General features: G+C 31.5%; 2 protein-coding genes across 2 annotated transcripts; both read right to left on the bottom strand.

The window, feature by feature from the left end:
* Positions 1 to 1,694: 1,694 nt before the first annotated feature.
* On the bottom strand, positions 1,695 to 13,831 carry LOC106402488 (lipase-like PAD4). The gene is made up of 3 exons (XM_048741088.1): positions 10,614 to 13,831; positions 3,178 to 5,039; positions 1,695 to 2,849 (listed from the first exon to the last, which is right to left on the bottom strand). Exons 1-2 carry the CDS (start codon positions 10,932 to 10,934, stop codon positions 3,744 to 3,746), a joined length of 1,617 nt encoding a protein of 538 aa, XP_048597045.1. The 5' UTR covers positions 10,935 to 13,831; the 3' UTR covers positions 1,695 to 2,849; positions 3,178 to 3,743.
* Positions 13,832 to 15,933: 2,102 nt separating this feature from the next.
* On the bottom strand, positions 15,934 to 20,392 carry LOC125578432 (lipase-like PAD4). Its single transcript, XM_048741087.1, has 2 exons — positions 19,859 to 20,392; positions 15,934 to 17,414 (listed from the first exon to the last, which is right to left on the bottom strand). Exons 1-2 carry the CDS (start codon positions 20,177 to 20,179, stop codon positions 16,092 to 16,094), a joined length of 1,644 nt encoding a protein of 547 aa, XP_048597044.1. The 5' UTR covers positions 20,180 to 20,392; the 3' UTR covers positions 15,934 to 16,091.
* Positions 20,393 to 22,176: the final 1,784 nt, after the last annotated feature.

Below are 22,176 nucleotides of genomic sequence, written 5' to 3'. Positions count from 1 at the left end.
CCACTTTGATTGTAAACTTTGTTGTTCTCTGAGCTTTTATAATATAAGTTGTGACAAAAAAAAAAAGAAAAAGAAATCAGAAAACAAAAGAAGCGATTGGTTAAGAAGAGACTCACACCTTTTTTTGAGAAAGTTTTTCTACAGATGACATTTATTGGATGAGACAACAAATTTTACAGCATTAAATTTTATTCATCTAATTAACATATTAATAATTTTATGTTGAGAGACGTGGATAAAGAAACTTATTGCTGCAGAGTGTTCACCGAAATATTTTTCATATATTACTTAGATAAGGTTTATTTCCTTGTTTTTTTCTTGGATGTTTCAGATAGATATTACAATATTGAAGTAGTGCTAAGCACTATTAGTGATTTCTTTACAATATAGCAGAGGAATATTATATTAAAAACTCTTGTATCGACTTATTGAACATAGAGATAAACATCGTCTTAGAATATAGTAGCACTAGTGGTATTCCGGCGCTACGCGCCGGGTTCATATGTTTTGTTCTTACGTGAATTTACAATTCATTTTATGGTCTTAATAAAAAAAGTATATTCACAGAAATGAAAATGAAAATGAAAATGAAAATGAAAATACGTCAAAAAAATAATGCATTTGATAGTGATTAATTAGCGACTGTATTATATTCCTTTGTTTTGAAATAGCTTAGTTCAAATGGAATAGCATAAGTGATTGTGGACAGTATATAGAAAGAACGACATTTGAAATTTTATTTTAGAGATTAATCTGAATTTATACATGTGTAATAAATTTTTGTTCATATATTCTTCTTCTTTTTTTTTGGGTAAGAAACCAATTCTAGCAATGGAAAATATTAGGAAATGAGGAAAAACATTTATATGTTTTGTTTAAAAATTAATACAAATATCCAAAACAGTATATTAATGAAACTGAAAATTAGAACATAAGAGACTTCTTTATCAATTGTAATAATGTTGAATCATAGATGACTTTCTTACATATGGGACAACTTATGTTTGTACGAAGCCATTAATCAATGCAGCGGAAATAGAAAGTATGAAAAAAGAGCATAGATAGGTACCATTGTTGTAATTTTCGAAACATACAATGCATGCATCATTTTCTTCTTCTATAGTTGGAGGCCTATTAGTTCACTCAAGATCGGTGATGATAAGGTCAACGTCAAGTCTTGCAGTCGCGTTTTGGTTGTAATATGTGATCGTAAGAGTAACTTCAAGATCATCAGTTATGTTATTGTCTTCGGGTGTTATTTTTAATATTGACGTTTCATTTTATTATTAATATAACTATTATTTATAATTTGATCAGGATTCTTATTTTTTAATTAAGAAACGATATTTGTATTATTTATTTTAAAGTTTTCTTAGGATGCTTACTTTTTAAACCAATTGAATCATATAATGAAGCTTCCGCTAATTTAACTTATTTTTGTTAGGTTTAGAAAAAAAAAACTTATTTTTGTTTAATCGGTAAGAAATTTAAGTCAGGTTTTCGTTCTTATGATCTTACTGGGGCCCATCCTTTCCTCAAGTTCGTTTGCAAACTCAGCATCTGTTTGTCATTTGAAAAATAACAATGCAGCATGGTTTTTTGGCCTAAAATGAAAGATATACTGAGATTTCATAATTATGTTTTTTTTATAAATTAAGATTGGGTAGACTTTTAAGTGACCAAGCAAAGCAAAATGAAAATTTTGAGAAGATTAAACATAGAAAATATTCCGAAAAGTTGAGCACACAAAAAAATTCAGAGAGGAAGGGACTTGCTAAACATGTTATTCAAACTTAGAAGAAAATTAGAAACAAAAGGAGCATGAATGGGCATTAGGCTTGGACACTCCCAATGATGCGAAGCTAACCATTGTGAGGCTTCTTGACGGTGCAGACATCCTTAGGTACCTGCATAACAGTGTTGATATTGTTTGGTAGTGGTGAGTTTAGAACCTAAAGTTTGATAAACTGAGATCCCCCAACTGCGCTGGCGTTATGGCACAATGAACATGTGAAGGAAGAGAATCCATGGGCAGGCACCACCCATTAGGAGTTTTAATTCTAACAACTTCTCCAGTGCCAAGGAACTCCACAATCTGTTATAATAACAAATGAGATAATGAAGATATACATGCAGGTCTTTAGCTGATTGATGTGGAATCATTAATTGAATATCAGTCTATGTCTTGAGATGGAACCTTCTCCAAGCTAAGGACCAAATTAAAAGTCCCACAGCTTGCATCAACGCTAGATATCTCTGCTGTTGCAATGGCATTGGCTGTGATGTGGCCAGGACAGCCATAACCTTAATAAGCCCGACCAAATTAAAAAACGAATCTTCTATCCACATATAAAAAAAAAATAGAAACAAAGCATTTCAACATACCTTAATAGAGCCACCAACAACACCTAAAGCTCCAAGCTTTGGAATGATATGGAACGGAAACTCTGCCTTCTCCCAGTATTGATGAGTAAAAATCAAAGAAAGAAGGATGATGTCATGCAATGATAATATCAAAGTAAACAAACAAACACAAAGATAGACAAACCTCTGTCATAATGGGGGCAACTTCTTTCTCCATGAACTCCCTCACTCTCTTCCGCACAGCCTGCTCCTCTGGAGTCAATAGTTCACTGAAATGATAATAGTCTGAAGCTGTAATAAAGTATACAAACACACAGATTGAAGCAAAAGCACAACAAAACATAACAAAAAATGTATATTCTCTGAAAAAAAATCCTTACTGCACGTTGGGAACTTAGAGGCTGGAGTTGCTTGAGGAAATGCAACGAATACGTTCATAGCCGGCAAATCAAAATACGAACTCTTCACCTTCTTCTCAGCGTTATCTACAATTCATTCACAAACTCAATAAGATTTCATTTCCTATACAGTTCTGATTCCATAAGTCTATGCAATAATGAATCCCTTGCATGATCTACAAATGAAAGCAATCTAAGAATTAGAAATCGCGAAATTCTCGGAATCAAAAACACAATTTCATTGACAGAACCAATCATATTACTTGGTATATCAGGTGATCGACGAATGAAAACTCAACCAATTCTCCAGAAATGAAACATGACAAGATAACAAAAGATCAAACCAGCAAGCGAAAATAGATGAATCATGAGAACGCAACATGCAAACCATTAGAGAAAAGAGATGATAGCGAACCTCGATCTGTAGATGATAGCACAGTCATGGTGGCGATGATTGCGATTGAAACCTTTTCGTTGGTTTCGTGATAGGAACGAAAGTTGATAATGGAATTAATATAATAACAATCAGGAGTTTTGATCAAGGATCAGACCTGGTTACATGGAGCTTATTGTATTCAGATACTTTATCAAGATAACCAAAAAGTCATCCTGCCTCGGGGAGACGTTACAGATTTCGGATCGACGCGGAGGTCGCATGTGAAAGAGGAAGACGACGACGAACCTTAATATCAATTGAGTCTGTAAATGGGCTAAAGGTACGGGCCTAACCTATTCATTTTAATAAAAGCCCAGCTCTCAAACACTCAATTACAGAACAGCTGAAATAAACAAATCGCAGAGGCTTTGGTATGGCAACACGTGTCGGGATTTGCCCCTCCCTCTGTGCTGACGTGGCGCAAGGAGGTGAGAGAAAACCTGTTTTATTATGTAAGATACATGAGAAAATATTACGTAAACATGAACAGCAGTTGATAAAAGGTTGTTATATAGCATATCATGTTAGATTTGCTATTAATCCTACTAAGTCTCCATTGCGTCACTCTCATCAACAACTCCATTACTCATTTTTAACTTGTTGAACTCTCTTAGTTTCTCCACCCACACAGTGTAACTCGAGTTCGTCGCCAAGACATCTTTCGAAACTTCCTTCATCTTCACCAATGTAGCGGAGTATCTCTCAGACCCATCAATTTTTTCCCGTAACAAAGTTCGCCTCTGTGCATCACTATTCTCGCAGGTCAGATCATCCAAACACTCTTTTGCTTCCTCAAGCTTAGCCCAAAAGCAAGTATCCTGTGTAGTGCTAGCGTATCGAGTCCTCGCACGCTTCTCTTTATTAGGCTCTCCTCTTTCTTTCCACCACTTATCAATCACTTCATACCTTTTGGGTCTATTCCCACTCTTCATGTAATGACCACTCGTCCTTGAATATTTGTACTTGTAGAAGTACGCAATGTCGAGTGGTTCGAATAAGAGTTGGTAAAACTTTGATGTGTATACCCATTTCTTTGCCAGATAAAAATCAAAAGGTAACTCATTCTTCTCCACCATTTCTAACACGCCGTCCCAAAACTTAGCTAGCTTTGCCCGACTCATGTTCACCCTTATCTCTCTTGTATTTGAGAATTGTCTAAAGTTATCGTAGTAACCGAACTGCTTTGGTGACACGTCGCAATTATGTTTGTACCATTCAATGTGCTTTGGTAACTCACTCGTTCTTAAAATCGGAGCACGATTTTTCTTTGTAGCTGTTTCTATGCACTCTTTCACCAACACACCACTTTCTTGATCATTACAGAATCCTAGAGACTCAACAGCTAATGCAACACCAGCTTCATAGCTATTGTCTGAGATACGTCCACCACAAGAGCTTCTAGATATAAGAAACTGGTGAGAGAGTGTGGACACGTAATATCCGTACCCTTGATGTTCCTCAATTTTTGGAGTTCCTGTCGAGTTGAGTATACGAAACATCCCACAAACTGAATCAGCATTTTCTAAGCAAAGACCTCCACTGTCGGAGCAGAAGAGATAGGTTCCGAAGGGCCAGAATCGATCATCATTTCCTCTAGGGACGAGGTCGTGGATGGACACCACCTGGCAGAACTTGTGGGCTAAACGTGATCGGGACACTGAGAAAGAGAAAGATTGGTTTCCGAGCAGAGGAGAGCCGAAGGTGATGCAGAGGAGGCGGAATGGCGGCGGAGAAGGTTGTGAGAGAAGCCAAAGTGCGGTGAGTGCCGCCAACGCGCCGCCAGTTGAATGTCCGGTAATTACCACTTGTTTAGTTTCTTCCAGTTCCAATCCTTGTGTGATCTGTTATGTTTTAAAAAAGTTGGAAGAAACTAGGGTTGATAAGGATTATCAATGACAAATGAATGCCTATATAGATATGTAAAAACATTCTTTTTTCTTTTTTTTTGCTTATATGCAGCATTTAGCTTTATACAAATTTGAATAGAGTAATTATTTATTGCATGAACCTACGCTAGGAATCAATGGACCAAACAAAAGCATGTTGAATACAATAGGTGTCAGTAATCGACCATATGTGTATTTTGTTGACCCTTATAAATTATGTGAGCTTAAACTTTTAGAACTGGCACCATGATAAAATAAGAGGTTTTCTTATGTTCATCCCTTAGGACGAATCTGTTCACTACTAAAATGATATCCAATTAAATTTTGTCAAGTTATATTCAGTTTATGAAAAAAAATAAAAAATAATCATTAATTGTATTTAATTACCCAAAAAGAGAAAAAACTTTGACGTTGTTCAAAACTCTAAACCCATATCCTAAGCTTTAAACTTTAAGCCTTAAACCCTAAACCCTAAATTTTAGGGTTTAGAGTTCCTACAATTTAAGGTTTTTAGAGTTTTTCGATGGCTAAAGTTTAGCACTTAAAGTTTTGCTGACGGCGTTCAAATGTTTAAGTTTTTTTTTCGGTAGTAATTAATACTATTTCTATTTTTTTTTAAATTATAAATAGAATATAACTTAGCAAATTTTTATTGGATATCATTTTAGTGGTAAACACACAAATTTATTCTAGGAGATGAACATAAGAAAAACTTATAAAATGATTCTAATGATAAAACAATTCTAAGGGTTTCCTTGCAAACAAATTACAAAAAAAACATAACGATATCGGTAAAATAAATACTTTTTTTGGAAGTTAGTAATGCCACATTGCTATATATGAATTTGAAATAAGTAATTGGCCAAATAAGTAATCAGGTCAAACTGACCACTGGTTCTCTATCTCGAATTGTCTCATATTTTAACGAAAACGACTTTTCTTAATATGCACAAATTAAATCGATCAAACAAACAACAACTAGACGATAACCCGCACCATGCACGGAATAAAAAGATTTAAATAGTTTATCACTTTAAATATATATGTATTAGAAAAGTAGAAGTCATAGGAAAAATATGAAATTTTATATGATAAAAGATTCCACGGAATTGTGTATGTCTATATAAATTAAGCTTCGATTTTTTAAGAAAAATTTGTGTATTTGCTTTGTTAACTTGAAGTGGTCCTGGAAGTAAATCTCAAAGAAAAGAAAAAAATGCTATATAAAATAAATTATGAAATAAATATAAACGAAACATTGGCAATAGAATTATTGTTTGTCGTAAGGATGTATTGAGAAGGAGATTGTGGTGAAGAAATGTAGATAGAAGGCCTTGTATATATATACAAAAAGGCGTGAGGATAGGGTAAATAATGATAACCAATCGCCATCTTTATTTTTCGTCTTGAAAACTAATATTGATTGTCCAAAACTTGCTGTAATCATGTTTCGTAATTCAAATACACAGCGGACTCGATGGACTATTATAAGAAACAATTGGTCAACGGAAATCAATTTTAACTCAATCAGTGTCGATGAAAAAAACATGTATGATTCTGTTGGACAGTAATTTTTCATTACCAAATTGTATAATATTAATGAGTATGTTTTAAACAGGAATTAGTGTTATATTTAGCTTAAAACATTTCTAATTCGAATGTAATTTTGTATCACCAAAATCAAATTATATTAATGAGTATGTTTATGATAGGAATTAGTGTCATCAAATGCTCAAAACATTCCTAATATTAAATATTATGAAGATGATTCATTTACTTGCAAGTAATGCTAATTGACAATGTATAATCGATCTTTAGAAAGTCCAGGTCGCATGAATAAATGCTATAATTTCAGAGCGTTTGGATCATTGGATGACATTGTTGATAGGTTTCAAGAGGAAATAGCATTATTTTATTCACATTGATATTTGAATCATTTTAGGGAAATTGTATCTGGTGTAATTTAAACACCCGACGTATGGTAGACAGCTTCGAAGTACATGCATAAAATAAATCTTGGAGCATCAGAACTATAGGAAAATGTAAATTTGCTCCGATTCATACACATTATATATGGGGTCCTCCTCTTTCTAACTTTTGAAGATGTATGGTTTAGTATTTCATATTTAACTGTGTAAACATTATATATTATGTTTAGAAAATCTTCTGAGCAAAAGATATTAATTTGAATAAAATCTTCTTGACATATATGGTTTTTCAATATTAAAGTAAAAAAATAGTATTTGTGATTTAAATAAATATAACCACATTTTCGTTTATAAAGATATGGTTTTAATAAAATCTTCTGAGCAAAACATATTAATTTGAATAAAATTTTCTTAACAGATATGGTTATTTCAATATTAAAGTAAAAAACTATGTGTGTGATTCAAATATCATAGATAATACATTTTCATTTCTAGACATTATATATTAATTTTAAATAAAATCTTCTGAGCAAAACATATTAATTTGAATAAAATCTTCTTAACAGATATGTTTTTTCAATATTAAAGTAAAATATAGTATTTGTGATTCAAATAAAATAGAACACACATTTTTGTTTCTAAAGATATGGTTTAAATAAAATCATCTGAACAAAATATATTAATTTGAATAAAATCTTCTTAACAGATATGGTTATTTCATTATTAAAATAAAAAACCATATATGTGATTCAAATATCATAGAAAACACAATATTCGTTTCTAAACATTATATAATAAATTTAAATAAAATTTTCTTAACATATATGGTTTTTCAATATTAAAGTAAAAATATAATTTATCATCCTAATATCATAGAAAATATATTTTTCGTTTCTGAAGAAAACCATTTTTGTTCTATTGGCTAACTTTTGTAAATTGTTCTTCAGCAGATATATTTTTTTATTATTAAAGCTGTCAAATAAATTTTATGCTTATAGAATATCATTTTAAGAAATATAAATAAAGTCATGACTATTAGACAAAGTCGTGGTTTGTCGTGCAACTAAACCATGATGCATTGGTTTTAGTTGAACCAATCAAACAACCCGAATTTAAACTAAGTTATAGATCACATTGCATACACGCCAACAAACATGTTATGTAGTTGTAAATAAAACATTATGCTAAGCTATAATTAATGAATAATGGTAAATAATGTAATAAGTCTAATAAAAAGAGGGTGAGAATGAATATGATGTTGACATCTAGAAAATGACATTCTTGTTAATACCACATGAGCTAAAGGTTATTTTCCTATAATGCTCTTATTTTAATAAGCAAGGGATCGCTTACAAGAAATAACAAATAGTTTAATTCCAATAACAAATAAATCACATTCCGAGCTGACAGACCACTAGTTATTATGATATACTAGATCAGTGAAAATGAAATGTGATCTTTCAGGGATTTCTTCTAAGAAAATATTACTCTATATTATTTATTTATCTATTGTCTGTTTTGTTTATAGCCTGGTAGGGATTAGTGGTGATATTGTGAAAAAGACACTTTGTGTATTTGGTTAAAGACAACCGAGATAACAAATAATGAAAAAAAGAGTAATAATGCTATATTATTGCTATGGTCATCTCTTTGCTTTACCAATTTGACACTAGAGTTAATTTAAGAAAATATTGTTTTCCATAAATAAAATAAAATACAATCAATTTCTGATGGAAAGTAGCTAAGAACATCAGCATCATTGAAGATTTTTTTTTTACTGAATTCTAATGAATATATATATATATATATATGAGATAAATATAAAAAGAGACAAAAATCATACAAGATTAATTTTATTTTACTAGCAAAATATTATTCTGTCCTTTTCTAGAATTATTATTCTGTTTTATTTATCTATTGTGTAACCTTATAGGGGTTGGTGGTGATATTCTGGAAGAGGCACTTTTCGATTTGCTTTACCATTTTGACACTAAAGATAATTTAAGAAAATTCGGTCTTTTACGAATCAAATCAAATTAGTTTCTGATTGAACTTTGTTAAGAGCATCAGCGTAATTGGATTTTTAAGTTTTTAACTGAATTTATAATGAATGAAAAAACTAAAAATTAGAAAAGGAAAAGAGAGGCAAAATCATCTTTGGTTTCAAAAACTTAGAATTCATAAGAATCTCCTAATAAGCTTGATATATTATAAATGATTGTCAAATTTATTAGAAAATCTAATACAATGGTTATTCTGAAAATGGTTAACAAGTTTCAAGGAACATAGTTAACAAGTTTTAGATATTAAAATGTTTATAAAAATTTAAAAGAGAAGGACAATGTGCTTTTATCTTTTATCCCTTTTAAATAGAAGTTATCATAATTAGTCATGAGCGTTCGGATCGACTCTGTGGCTCGGATCGGGTATTTTGGATTTCGGTTCTAATTTGTATCACATTCTAGGTCCCATTCTAGTAAATTTGTAAGTACATGGCTGAGTTCGAATATAACATATCGGTTTTGGTTATAATTCGTATCACATCCTAAAACTCATAAGTTAACCATATATCGTTTGGATTATGGTTATATCGGATCGGTTCGGATAACCTGAAGTAAAATCTAAAATTTAAAAGCAAAATATAACATATATATACTTATTTCTATAGAATTGAGCATTTAAGGTACTTATTTAAAATTTAAATACTTTCTTATAGATATCATACCAAAAATTTAAAAGAGAAGGACAATGTGCTTTTATCTTTTATCCCTTTTAAATAGAAGTTATCATAATTAGTCATGAGCGTTCGGATCGACTTTGTGGCTCGGATCGGGTATTTTGGATTTCGGTTCTAATTTGAATCACATTCTAGGTCCCATTCTAGTAAATTTGTAAGTACATGGCTGAGTTCGAATATAACATATCGGTTTTGGTTATAATTCGTATCACATCCTAAAACTCATAAGTTAACCATATATCGTCTGGATTATGGTTATATCGGATCGGTTCGGATAACCTGAAGTAAAATCTAAAATTTAAAAGCAAAATATAACATATATATACTTATTTCTATAGAATTGAGTATTTAAGGTACTTATTTAAAATTTAAATATTTTCTTATAGATATCATACCAAAATAAGTATGAACCTATTTGAAGTACATATTTATGTTCTAAATATTTGTATTGCATACTAATTTGAACATTCGGATCGTTGCTTCAGATATTATTACGGGGTTTTTCAGTTTTTCGAGGTTATTCGTTTGGATTCGGTTAATAACACTTCGGCTTCGGATATTTTCTGTAACACTCTACAAGACTCATTCAGATGTTTTTTTTTATATTTTAGACTAGCTAGGTACAAATTAATTTTTCGGTTCAGATTCAGTTCGTATTGCGGGTTAAAGATTTTATGCCAAGACCTACTCATAATAGTAGCATAAATTGAATTTGTTTTTACATCAACGCATTAACTGAACCCCAATTTGTAAGGATGATAACAGATATGTAAAATACTAATGTTCCCAAAAATCAATAATATTGCATCAAAAATAATCAGAAGAACAAAAAAAGATGTTTAAAAAGTGTGAGAGAAAACAAACCTGTGATTGAATAAGGAGACCCGTTGAAACAAAAAGTTCAAGTATTACATCGTTGACCATATACGGAGGCTCACCGGAGAGTAATGATGAGGACAAGGCCGCGAAAATCCCATATCCGGCAACTTCTACGCCCACGAGATTCCCAGGTTGATTCATCTCCACCTTCGGTAAAGCAACATACATGATTCCGGCGACGTGTTGGATTTGAATGTTTCCTGCGCAATCAGCGGCGTTGCATAAACTCCATGACTCGGACCATAGCTGTGTCGACATCATGAACGAAGCCTGTATCTCGCTCTTCTCGAACCGGTACTCTTCCATGACTGGAGTCGTGTTGTGTTAAAATTCATTGACTTTTAAAGAGAATTTAAGAAAATTTCTCATATTCTTTCGTGCGTTTTGCCTCTCTCTCTTCGGGGTGCGGTGCTTTCTTTGTAATGAGCCGTCATCTTCGTCATTCTCCTTTCTTTAGGAATACTAGTTTTGTGTCCGCGTGGATTATATCTTTATTTTAATTATTTTGTAACATGATATGTTTGAATTTGTTTTAGAAATATATATTTTAGTATTTTTATTTTGTGATTAATTTAACTATATATATTACAGAAATAAATTAATTTGGAATAGTTTGATGCATAAATTTTAGTAAACTTTTATGTAGGCCATCTTTTTAATTTTTGAATTCTTCTTATGAAAATGGTTATGAATAATGTATTCAAAATATTTTCTTCAGTATTTATGTGGTACTTTAAATAAAAACAAACATATAATCTGATGATAAAACAAAAAATTAAAAAGATACTTGAGATAAAAAAAAATATGAATGAAAAAAATACAGAGAATAGTAAGTAACAAACAAAGAGGCAGAATCACAAAAAATTATTTATCACACACCTATGATAAAATCAATTATGTGAGGCTGTGAGATATAGTGTTTGGCTAGACTACATATAATAAAAATATAGACTTGATCTGTACGCAATAATCTCAATTTTTTTGGTACTGAAAAGAGGTCAAAAGATTTTCGAAGAGGCTTAGATGGATTCAACCTCATCTTTTGTTGTTTTTTCCCAATGCCTCAAATAATTATTTAACTGTTTATTCTTTCATGGATCAAATAAAACCAAACCAAGAGATATATATGTTTTTTTTTAATTCAGTACTTTTGTATGATTTAATGATGTCAGTGATGATGAACATAAAATGTTATTTCACATATAGATATGAAATATATGGGAATCTAGAAAGTATTATTTTTTATATGAGTTAGCCTTAACCGAAATCGACATTGCATTATTTATCAAAAGGTTTTGGTAAAGATAGGTTAAATAATTTTGCAAATTCGTCTTTGAAGTACATCTATAAAAAAAAAGTAAATATAATGTAGTCTTTTATTTTTTTATATAAAAATAGCTTTTTATTTTGTTACAAATTCAAAATTTTACACCTCTTAAATAACGGCTATGGTATTCACCAAAATGTGTGTAGATACTTCTTTAGAAAAATTCTGAATGCTTTCGTAAGCCAAGCAATGTAACAAATAAAATTATTTTAATTTTATATTTTATCAAAAAGAGAAAATTTATTGTTGCAAAATCTTTTCGCTAATAAGCGATGTTTGTCGGTGCTCCGTAACAAATTTATCAATATTATTATTCTTAAGTTACAATAAAATAAGATTCTCATCGTAGTACATCACTTCTTTTCTGCTTTTTTAATATTTTTAGGTGTTACATACAATAGCTTTGGAGTTTGGAGGACCATATCACAAATTATTTTATCGTGTTTCTTTTTCCCAGCCAAAAACCGGTTAAACGTTGGTTAGTGTTCTCTAAACCATAAACTTAACCAGTAACTAAGTTAACTAACCAAAAATGACCCGATTACGACCCGGTTAGAGAATATAAAGCAGTTTAAATCAATAAACCAGACAAACCCAAGATCAGACTTAAGAAAATTAGAAATGGAGTTTGGTGCAGATCAGACAAGGGATGTACAGTAGCGTGTTTGGTGCACAAAGCCTCTATTCTTCATGATTCAGGCTTTGTGCACCAAACACGCTACTGTACATCCCTTGTCTGATCTGCTAAATCAGCAGAAAGAATAACATAGCAAATCATATCCTCAGAATTGAAAAAGAATCAGACTGACGACAGTTGAATGTGTGCATAACGAAACACATATTTTATGAAAGAAAAACGTAAAGTAACAAAATATTAGCTGAGAATAGCAAAATACTACCCTTGTTCGAGTTGCCAGACGCTTGCGCCTACTTCTCCTTTGTTTGAGAGAATCATTTTTTTGGAGCGAAGTTGAGAGCATCGTAACAAAAAAAAGATGGAAAAACTCAGATTAGATCAATCAAGTCTTAAAATTGTATGTATCCACACAAAACTAAAAGTCTTACGGCGGTATGTGCTTTATTCTCGCCCAGTTTCTTGTTGTTGCCGGAGAAGCAAATAAAGATAAATCAAGCAAATGTCCATGGAGATAAAAATATCAGAGAGAATTTTAGTTTGACACTATGAATGTCATAACCTTTATTAAGCTTTTCAAAAGTGTTCGATCCAAACTGGAACCAATCGTGGATAGCCTCACCGGCGACTTTGGTCAGCCACATAAGCCAGCCGGTGCCGACCTGCTGTGGGAAAAGCTTGGCTAGTGTCAAACTTTTAAGCATCTAATCCTATGAGAAGTCAGAGAAGCGATTTGTAAATTACCTCAACCGAAGGAACAATGGTTCAACAGAGATCAGAAGCCATGGAGATTTGGCGTCTTGGAAGTAACGACTGGTTGTGAGGATTCTATCTGACTTGAACCTAGCCACTATTATATAGCGAGGATGGGGAGGGTAAGGGAAGGTAAAGAAGTGTCGATCTGATGGCGTTAGTAAATTGAAGAAACAGTAAATAATTTGTAACCGGCGAAGATTTATTCATCGAGATGAAGAGGAAACAAAAGAAGACGAAAAATAGATTGTATCAGTGACATGGCAGTTTAATTGGCTCTGAATATTTCTGCTGATGTGGCATGTTTAGAAATCCTCTTATTTAGTTCATTTTATATAGTAGAGATTAATTTTATAATTCTCTGTTTATTTTTCAAGTTAATAAAATAATGATACTAAAGGGTCCTTTCCGTATTTTCTGTAATCATTATTTGAACTCTATGCAGGCCAGGACCCAATAGTATAGATGATGTAGACCAAAGCATTTGAACATGTGATCTGGGTAATTTACTGTCTGGCTGAAAAAGATTTTAACTTAATTAAATAAAAGAGTAAAAGGTCCATCTCATCCTTTATTAGGGACAACAAGGAATGTCATCTGGGCAATCATAAAAACAATGCAAAAATAGCTTGAAGCACCAAAATATAATAAAACACATATGCATATGTTATAATCTCTTTGCATAAACAAGATGAAATATCAAATATGAACAATGATCTTTTCTTTTTTTTTGAAACTAATGTTACAATCTCAACTCTCAAGTACTGAGACAAAATGTTTACTTTGTCGTCCAGTGCAGTGGCAGAGAGCAAGGGCCATAGTGTAACTTCTCGGAAAAGATGTGGAGATTGACCACAAGAAGCCAAAAATAAAATAAAAATTTCCTCTTTTCTTGTAGAAAGAAATTATGTCATGGTTTCCATCTATCCAGGCGGATAAGTGTGTCAAAAAGGCTCTTCTAGAAGGATGGCATGCAGTCACCTATGAGATATGGAGAGAAAGAAACTGTCCGGCTGCTTAAGGGTATAATTCGCTCATTCGATCCGTGAAGGACAACACAAAATGCAAATCATAGCTTTCCTAAGAGAACATGTGCATCTATGGTGAGTACAGATGTTTAGACAAATATTTTTTTTCCTATGTGGGTCTTAACTTTTATCTATACACTTTTTTCCAAGTTCCCTTGAAAATTAGTTTAGCAACTACATGTATTAAAATAAATTTTAATTTTGGACTATGCTTGTTATTTGTTCATGATCCATTTATCCATTTTAGACTTAAATCCAAAAGTAAAAGTGTATCTAGTTTATAGAGTTTATCTATAAGTACTCTATAAGATTTCCACCTCTTTAAATGTTTTAGACAATTTTATAAAAATATTTTTTTAGATATTAGTACAAGAACATCTAGACGAATGTGTTAAAAATATCTAAAAGGTAAGAAAATTACAGTAGAATAATCTAAATTTTTTAAAGATCTTTGACAGGTTATAACTTATAAGCATCTATTCCTCTATTAATTTGTACCGTATACAAAAAGAATAAGCGAAAAATAATTTAGGTTATTTTTTTTTTCTCTTAAGAGTCTTCCAATCAGTGTTTTGAAACCCGACCCGGACCCGCGGTTGAACCGGTAAATCCGGTGACCCAGAAAAAATCCGGTTTGGGTTTTAAGAAAAACCCAATATTAAAAAACCCGCAAAAACCCGTAAAAACCCAGTAAAACCCAGAACCCGATACCAGTTGAACCACCGGTCGAACCAATAAATAACTTTTACTTCATTTTTTTAAGTTTTTAATTAAGTTTTTAGATTATGTTTTATATTCTAAGTTTCCAATTAACAAGTTAGGTGCTGACAAAAAAAAAAGTTAGGTTTTTCTTTTTCAGTTTTATATTTGTGATTTAGATTTTGATGAAAATTTCGGTTTCACTATGCCACCTCAAAAAAATGAAATGAACGATGGTGTAGAGAGAACCAAAATTAGTTGATGTGATTTGGTGTTAGTTTATTTTCGTTATTGATATTTTATTACAATGATCTTTTACTTTTGGTTTATTTTGTATTTGGATTTTAATTTATTATTCAATTAGACATTTAAATATTTATAAATTTTATGTCTTGATATTTTTAGATGTCGTAAATCTTACTTTGTTGGAGAAAATTTTAAATAATCTAAACTACTTTTTGATATTTTGTATGTCAAATGAATATAAAAATATATAAACTAAAATTAAGTATTTTCTAAAAGTTTTTAAACATAAAATATATACATATCCAAACTATTATTATGTTGTAAGAAATATTTAGAAAATATTAAACTTTAGTTTCTATATTTTTATTTATATAGCTGATATATTATTATATAATAAAATTAATTAATTTATTAACCTGCGGTTCACCCGCGGTCGATCCAGTAACCCAGCAACCCGGTAAGTCGTCCGGATCGGGTTTAAAAACATTGCTTCCAATACTATCGGCTAAAGTATTTTTTTCATATATTACTTAGATTGGTTTATTTTCTTTCTTGGATAGATATATTACAATATTGAAATAGCGCTCTATTAGTGATTTCTTTACAATATGCAGAGGATTATATTAAAAACTCTTGCACAAACTTATTGAACATAGAGATAAACATCGTCTTAGAATATAGTAACATACATGAGAAAATATTACATAAACATGAACAGCAATTGATAAAGGTTGTTATATAGCATATCATGTTAGATTTGCTATTAATCATATATACTAAGTCTCCATTGCGTCACTCTCATCAATAACTCCATTACTCATTTTCGACTTGAACTCGCTTAGTTTCTTCACCCACACATTGTAACTCGAGTTCGTCGCCAAGACATCTTTCGAAACTTCCTTCATCTTCACCAATGTAGCTGAGTATCTCTCAAACTCATAAATCTTTTTCCGTAACAAAGTTTGCTTCTGTGCATCACTACTCTCGCAGGTCAGATCATCCAAACACTCTTTTGCTTCCTCAAGCTTAGCCCAAAAGCAAGTATCCTGTGTAGTGCTAGCGTATCGAGTCCTCGCACGCTTCTCTTTATGAGGCTCTCCTCTTGCTTTCCACCACTTATCAATCACTTCATACCTTTTGGGTCTGTTCCCACTCTTCATGTAATGACCCGTCGTCCTTGAATACGTGTACTTGTAGAAGTATGCAATGTCTAGTGGTTCGGCTAAAAGTTGATAAAACTGCGATGCGTATACCCATTTCTTCCCAAGATGAAAATCAAAAGGTAACTCATTCTTCTCCACCATTTCAAACACGCCGTCCCAAAACTTAGCTAGCTTTGCGCGACTCATGTTCACCCTTAACTCTCTTTGATTTGAAAAGTTTTTGAAGTTATCGTAGTAACCGAGCTTCTTTGGTGATGCCTCGCAACTGTCTTTGTACCATTGAATCTCCAGTCTGTATGGGACGACATTACCAAGTTCAATAGCTAACTCACTGGATCTCAGAATTGGTGCACGACTAATTGTTGTAGCTGTTTCTATGCATTCTTTGACCGACACACCACTTTGTTGATCATTAGAAAAGCCTAGAGACTCGACAGCTAATGCAACACCAGCTTCGTAGCTATTGTCTGAGATACGTCCACCACGAAAGGTTCTAGATATAAGAAACTGGTGAGAGAGTGTGGACACGTAATGTCCGTACCTTTGATGTTCCTCAATGTTTGGAGTTCCCGTCGAGTTGAGTATACGAAACATCCCACGAACTGAATCAGTATTGTCTAAGCAAAGACCTCCACTGTCGGAACAGAAGAGATAAGTTCCAAAGGGCCACAACCGATCATCATTTCCTCTGGGAACGTGGTCGTGGACGGAGACCACGTGGCAGAACTTGTGGGCTAAACGTGACCGGGTGACTGAGGAAGAGAGAGATTGGTTTCCGAGCAAAGGAGAGCCGAAGCTGATGCAGAGGAGGCGGAATGGCGGCGGAGAAGGTTGTGAGAGAAGCCAAAGTGCAGTGAGTGCGGCCAACGCGCCACCAGTTGAATGTCCTGTAATTACTACTTGTTTAGTTTCTTCCACTTCCAATCCTTGTGTGATCTGTCACGTTAATAAATTTAATCAGTCTTACAGTAAATTTGTTTATTTACTGGAGATTAGTATGAATTGATTAATGTGATTATAGCTACTCAATGATACGCTTTCTTATTAAACAACACTTTTTACAAAATTCTAAAAATCAGTTTAGACGATACATAAATACACATCTAAATGGAAAATTGGTGATAAACAAAACAATTGTTTAGAAAAAATCGATTCAGACGAACCTATGCATATGTCTAAGCATTAATCATTTACTAGAATTTAAACCATGCGTCTGTGCAAACATTTTTATTATATAATTGTATAAATTTAATATATCATAAACGTTTTAAAAATATGATTTACATATGAGTATTATATATTGTATAACTCTTTAGTTCTACTGTTTAGGTTTCTTATTACATTATTAATATATAGTGATGTTTTTATACATTTTACTTTTATAGATTGTTATTACGTTTTTGAGTTAAGTATGATAATTCATAATATAAAATAATCAAGTAAAAATATCTCCAAATTTTGTTTTTGAAGATGTATAGCTGTAGCTATAAAAGGTTAACATATGTTAATAATTTTACTTTTTGTATAAAAATATTACATGTTATACAAATCTTAATCCGTTGTAATGGTGAATGATAATTTGATAAAATGAAAGCTTTAAAAAGAAAAAATAGAATAATTTACCAACTTAAAATAATTTATCATATTTATTCATATAATAATTTTATTTTAAATAATATGAACTATAATTATAAAATTTATAAAAATAGGTTATATTTTTAATAATAAATTTTTAATTAACAGCAATTTATAATAATAAAATATTATTAATTATTAAATTAGTTTATGCATTATTTCATAAAAAGTATTTAAAATTTTTAGTTTGATTTTGTTAGATTTTTCGTCAACATATTTTGTTATAACTAAAAATAAAATTCAAATTTATAGTTAAAATTAATTTTTTATTACTATTTTTATTGATTATTAAGATTTTTAGAAAGTTAAAAAAAATTGTAAAAATGTTATTTATTTGATTGATTAATGTAAATAATAAAATATGTCAAGCTGTGTAATTAATTAAATGGTCCTATAATGATTTGTCACAGTAGATAAAATAGTGATTCTATTTTAACAGAATAAATAGATAAAGTGAATAATTACCGTTTGACAGTTCGCATTTGCTTTCTCTACTACTATAAACCGATTGAGAGACTAACCTATCTTCTAATTGACTGGTTTGCCTTGTGGTGCGTAAAACTGATACAAACTGAACCAGAAAACCCAATTTTGGTAAGCTAATTGAACCGTTAGCATAAAGTTGCCACTACATTCATTCACTCAGCCTTTAATCATTTTAAAATGACTTGGACGGACGTGGCACCCAAACCAAAAACTGAATTTCAGTTGCTTGTGATATCCGAGGTCACGACAATGTCATATAATATGAAATACGAGATCGTGGAAAATGATATGTCTTCGAATCTTTCAGGGATTTCTTCTAACAAAATATTATTTTATTTTATTTATGTCTATAGCCTTATAGGGATTGGTGGTGATGTTCTGAAAAAGACAGTTTGTCTATCTGGTTAAAGAAAGACTGAGATTAACAAACATAAAATAAGATTAATATTTTGGTCAGCTTTTTGCTTTACCATTTTCACTAAAGTAAGTTTAAGGTTGTAATTGGTAAACCATCAGAGTAAAATAAATTGGAGTAAAATGGTAAAAAAAGGTTATTGTTATCAAGTGTTTTGCTTTCCTTTTGGCTGAAAAGTTTCTACTCCACTTATACTGTGGTCCTACAGTAATTTTCCTTTACTTTTCGTTCCACCATTTGACTCTAAAATCTTACCAATCAGAGTTTAAATTATTTTCTCACAAATCAAATGTGGAGCATAATTAACATCATTAATTGCTGAGTTTATAATAAAATTTAGAAAATATAGAGAGAAAAGATCATCTTCTTTAGTTTGAGATAGTTTTAACGAATCTATGAAAGTTTTTTTTCTGAATACAAATTTATGACTTCATAGTATATTTAACATATTATAAATGCTTAATGGGAAATTAATTAATGGAAACTCGAATTCAATTGTAGTTTTGAAAATGATTAATGTTTTAAAATATATTAATTAATATTTAAGAATCTCGATAAAAAAAATGTCAAAATCGTAATGGTGCTTTTTTTCTACCTTCTAAATAAAATTTGTCATACTAGTGCCTAGTCGAAGCATTAGTTGAATTTTACGTCAACGCATTAATTGAACTTCAATTTCAATGGCGAATAATAGATACGTAAAATACTAATCTTCCTAAACATCAATAATACTTTTTTAAAAGAAAAAAAAACAATAATTTTGCATCACAAATAATCAGAAAAACAACAAAAGGCTTTTAAAAAGAGAGAAATGTTTAAACAAAGAGATAGAGAGAGAAGAAACCTGTGATTGAATAAGGCGCCCCGATGAAACAAAAAGGTCACGTATTGCACCGTTGACCATAAGAGGAGGCTCACCAGGGGGCAACGATGAGGACAAGGCTGAGAAAAAACCATCTCCGACAACTTCCACGTCCACAAGATTCCCAGGTTGATTCATCTCCACCTTCGGTAAAGCAACGTACATGATTCCTGCGACGTGCTGGATCTGAATGTTTCCTGCGGAATCAGCGGCGTTGCATAAAATCCATGAGTTGGACCATAAAGGAGTCGACATCATGAACGAAGCCTGTAACTCGCTCGTCTCGAACCGGCACTCTTCCATGGAGACGTGTTCTGTATTTTTAAAATTTACTAGCTTTTAAAGAGATTTATGAAAATTTCTCATCTTTTCGTGCGTCTTTTCTCTGTCTCTTCGTGGTGCTTGTCTTTTTGATGAGTCGTCGTCTTCCTTAGTCTCATTTCTTTATGAATATTAATTTGATAATATTTTCTGGTTTTTATATTTAAAAAAGTTAATAAAATAATGATTCTAAAGGGACAAGGGCTCCTCTTGTATTTTCTGTAATCATTATTGTAGTTCTATGCAGGCCAGGACAAAATATAGTAAATATGCAGGCCAAAGCATTTGATAATCCCCAGTAACCTGAATGGTTTAGGCTTAGGCATAGATTGCAACTTTTAATATGCAAAGAGTTTTCGTAAGAATCTATCTATAATGGAAAATTACAACCTGAATATGTGACTGAGACATTGAATTATTTGGCATATATAGCTTTCAAGTAAGGCAATGTCAATAATAGCACTTTTTGAGTTTTTGTCACAAAAATGACACTAGAAGGAGAAAGTCACAGAAATGACATTCATTAAAGGATAAAATATCTTTAATACCCTTCGTTTAAAATTAAATAAACAAACAAAAATAAATAAAACAAATAAAATAAAAATAAAAAAATGAAAAAAAGAAATTTTTTTTATCGTTTCAGATTATATGTTTTCAGATTCGAAATTTTTTATAATTTTTTTTTTGAAATTTTTTTTTTTCGAAATTTATTTTTATTTTTTTTTTCAAATTTTCTTTTTATAATTCAAAAATACTTTTTGAAACTGTTTTTTAAATTTTTATTTTTAATTTTTTAGTATTTATTTTTTATTTTATAAAATTTTAAACCCTAATTCCAAAACCCCACCCCTTAACTCTAAATCCTAAGGTTTGGTTTAATTAACCCAAAGGGTATAAGTGTATATTTAACTCTTTAATGAAACCTATTTTTATGACTTTGAGCCTTGAGTGCTAGTTTGAGAACAAAAACTTGGTTTGGTGCTATCCTAGTCTTTTTCTCTTTCAAGTAAGGAACTAATATATTTTTAGCTTAATCTCTTTCAGTGATTTAATGGGGGCCATAAAAGTCTTACAACGTAAAGACTTAACCATGACTTAAAAGGAGACTTAGAACTTTGGTATATCGCTCTCAGCAGATACAGATAGATGATAGATCCTTGTAATGACTTGGTAATTTACTGTTAATCAAATAAAAGGAGTAAAAGGTCCATCTCATCTTTTTATTAGGGATAACTAGAATGTAATCTGGGCAATGATAAAAACAAGGAATACAAAAATAGTTTGAACTTTGAATCATTGGAAGATAAACTATTATACATATATTAGAATCTCTTGCATAAACAAGATGAAATATCGTTGACAAAAAAACAAGATGAAATATCAAATTTGAACAATGATCATTCTAAAGTTGAGATATGGTAACAGTCTGTTACCATATCTCAACTTTAACTGAGACAAAATGTTTACTTTGTGTATGCCTAGTCCAGTGACAGAGAGCCGGGACCATAGTGTAAATCTCGGCAAAGATATGGAGATTAATCACAAGAAGCTACAAAAAAAAAAATCCCTTTCTTGTGGAATAAGTTATGTCATGGTGTCCTCACTCTTACCATCAGTTTGCTGGTCTCTCTCCCCCTTTTTGGTTTGTTTAGGTGCTTGTTTGACAAAAGGTTTTCCTCAACATCTCTCCGTGAGATATATTCATACATCAAACGATGATGTTCAGTTCTGAATAAGGCACCACTAGAGAGATGTTACACTTTCCTGACGCTTTCGTTATATCAATTTGCTCGTTGTCCCAAGTCTCCTTTTCTTTATCATCATAAGTTTTGGTAATTTCCAAAGTCTTACCAGACTTCAAATCAATAAAGGAAAAAACAGTGAAAGTTCCATCACTGTCTTTTTGTCATTGTTGGGGCTCGGATCCGTGAAGGACAATACAAAATGCAAATCATAGCTTTCTTAAGAGAACATGTGCA

This window comes from Brassica napus, chromosome A9, assembly GCF_020379485.1.
Source record: "Brassica napus cultivar Da-Ae chromosome A9, Da-Ae, whole genome shotgun sequence".
Taxonomy (NCBI): Eukaryota; Viridiplantae; Streptophyta; class Magnoliopsida; order Brassicales; family Brassicaceae; genus Brassica; species Brassica napus.
The sequence above is the reverse complement of the archived record's forward strand: the minus strand, read 5'-3'. Positions and strand labels throughout refer to the sequence as shown.

Coding starts and splice junctions, on each gene's coding strand:
- LOC106402488 (XM_048741088.1), bottom strand. CDS start 10,934: ATGGAAGAGTACCGGTTCGAGAAGAGCGAGATACAGGCTTCGTTCATG. Junction 5,040..10,613: donor GTCTCCTTATTCAATCACAG/GTTTGTTTTCTC, acceptor AAAACATAACAG/ATCACACAAGGATTGGAACT.
- LOC125578432 (XM_048741087.1), bottom strand. CDS start 20,179: ATGGAAGAGTGCCGGTTCGAGACGAGCGAGTTACAGGCTTCGTTCATG. Junction 17,415..19,858: donor GGCGCCTTATTCAATCACAG/GTTTCTTCTCTC, acceptor TTAACGTGACAG/ATCACACAAGGATTGGAAGT.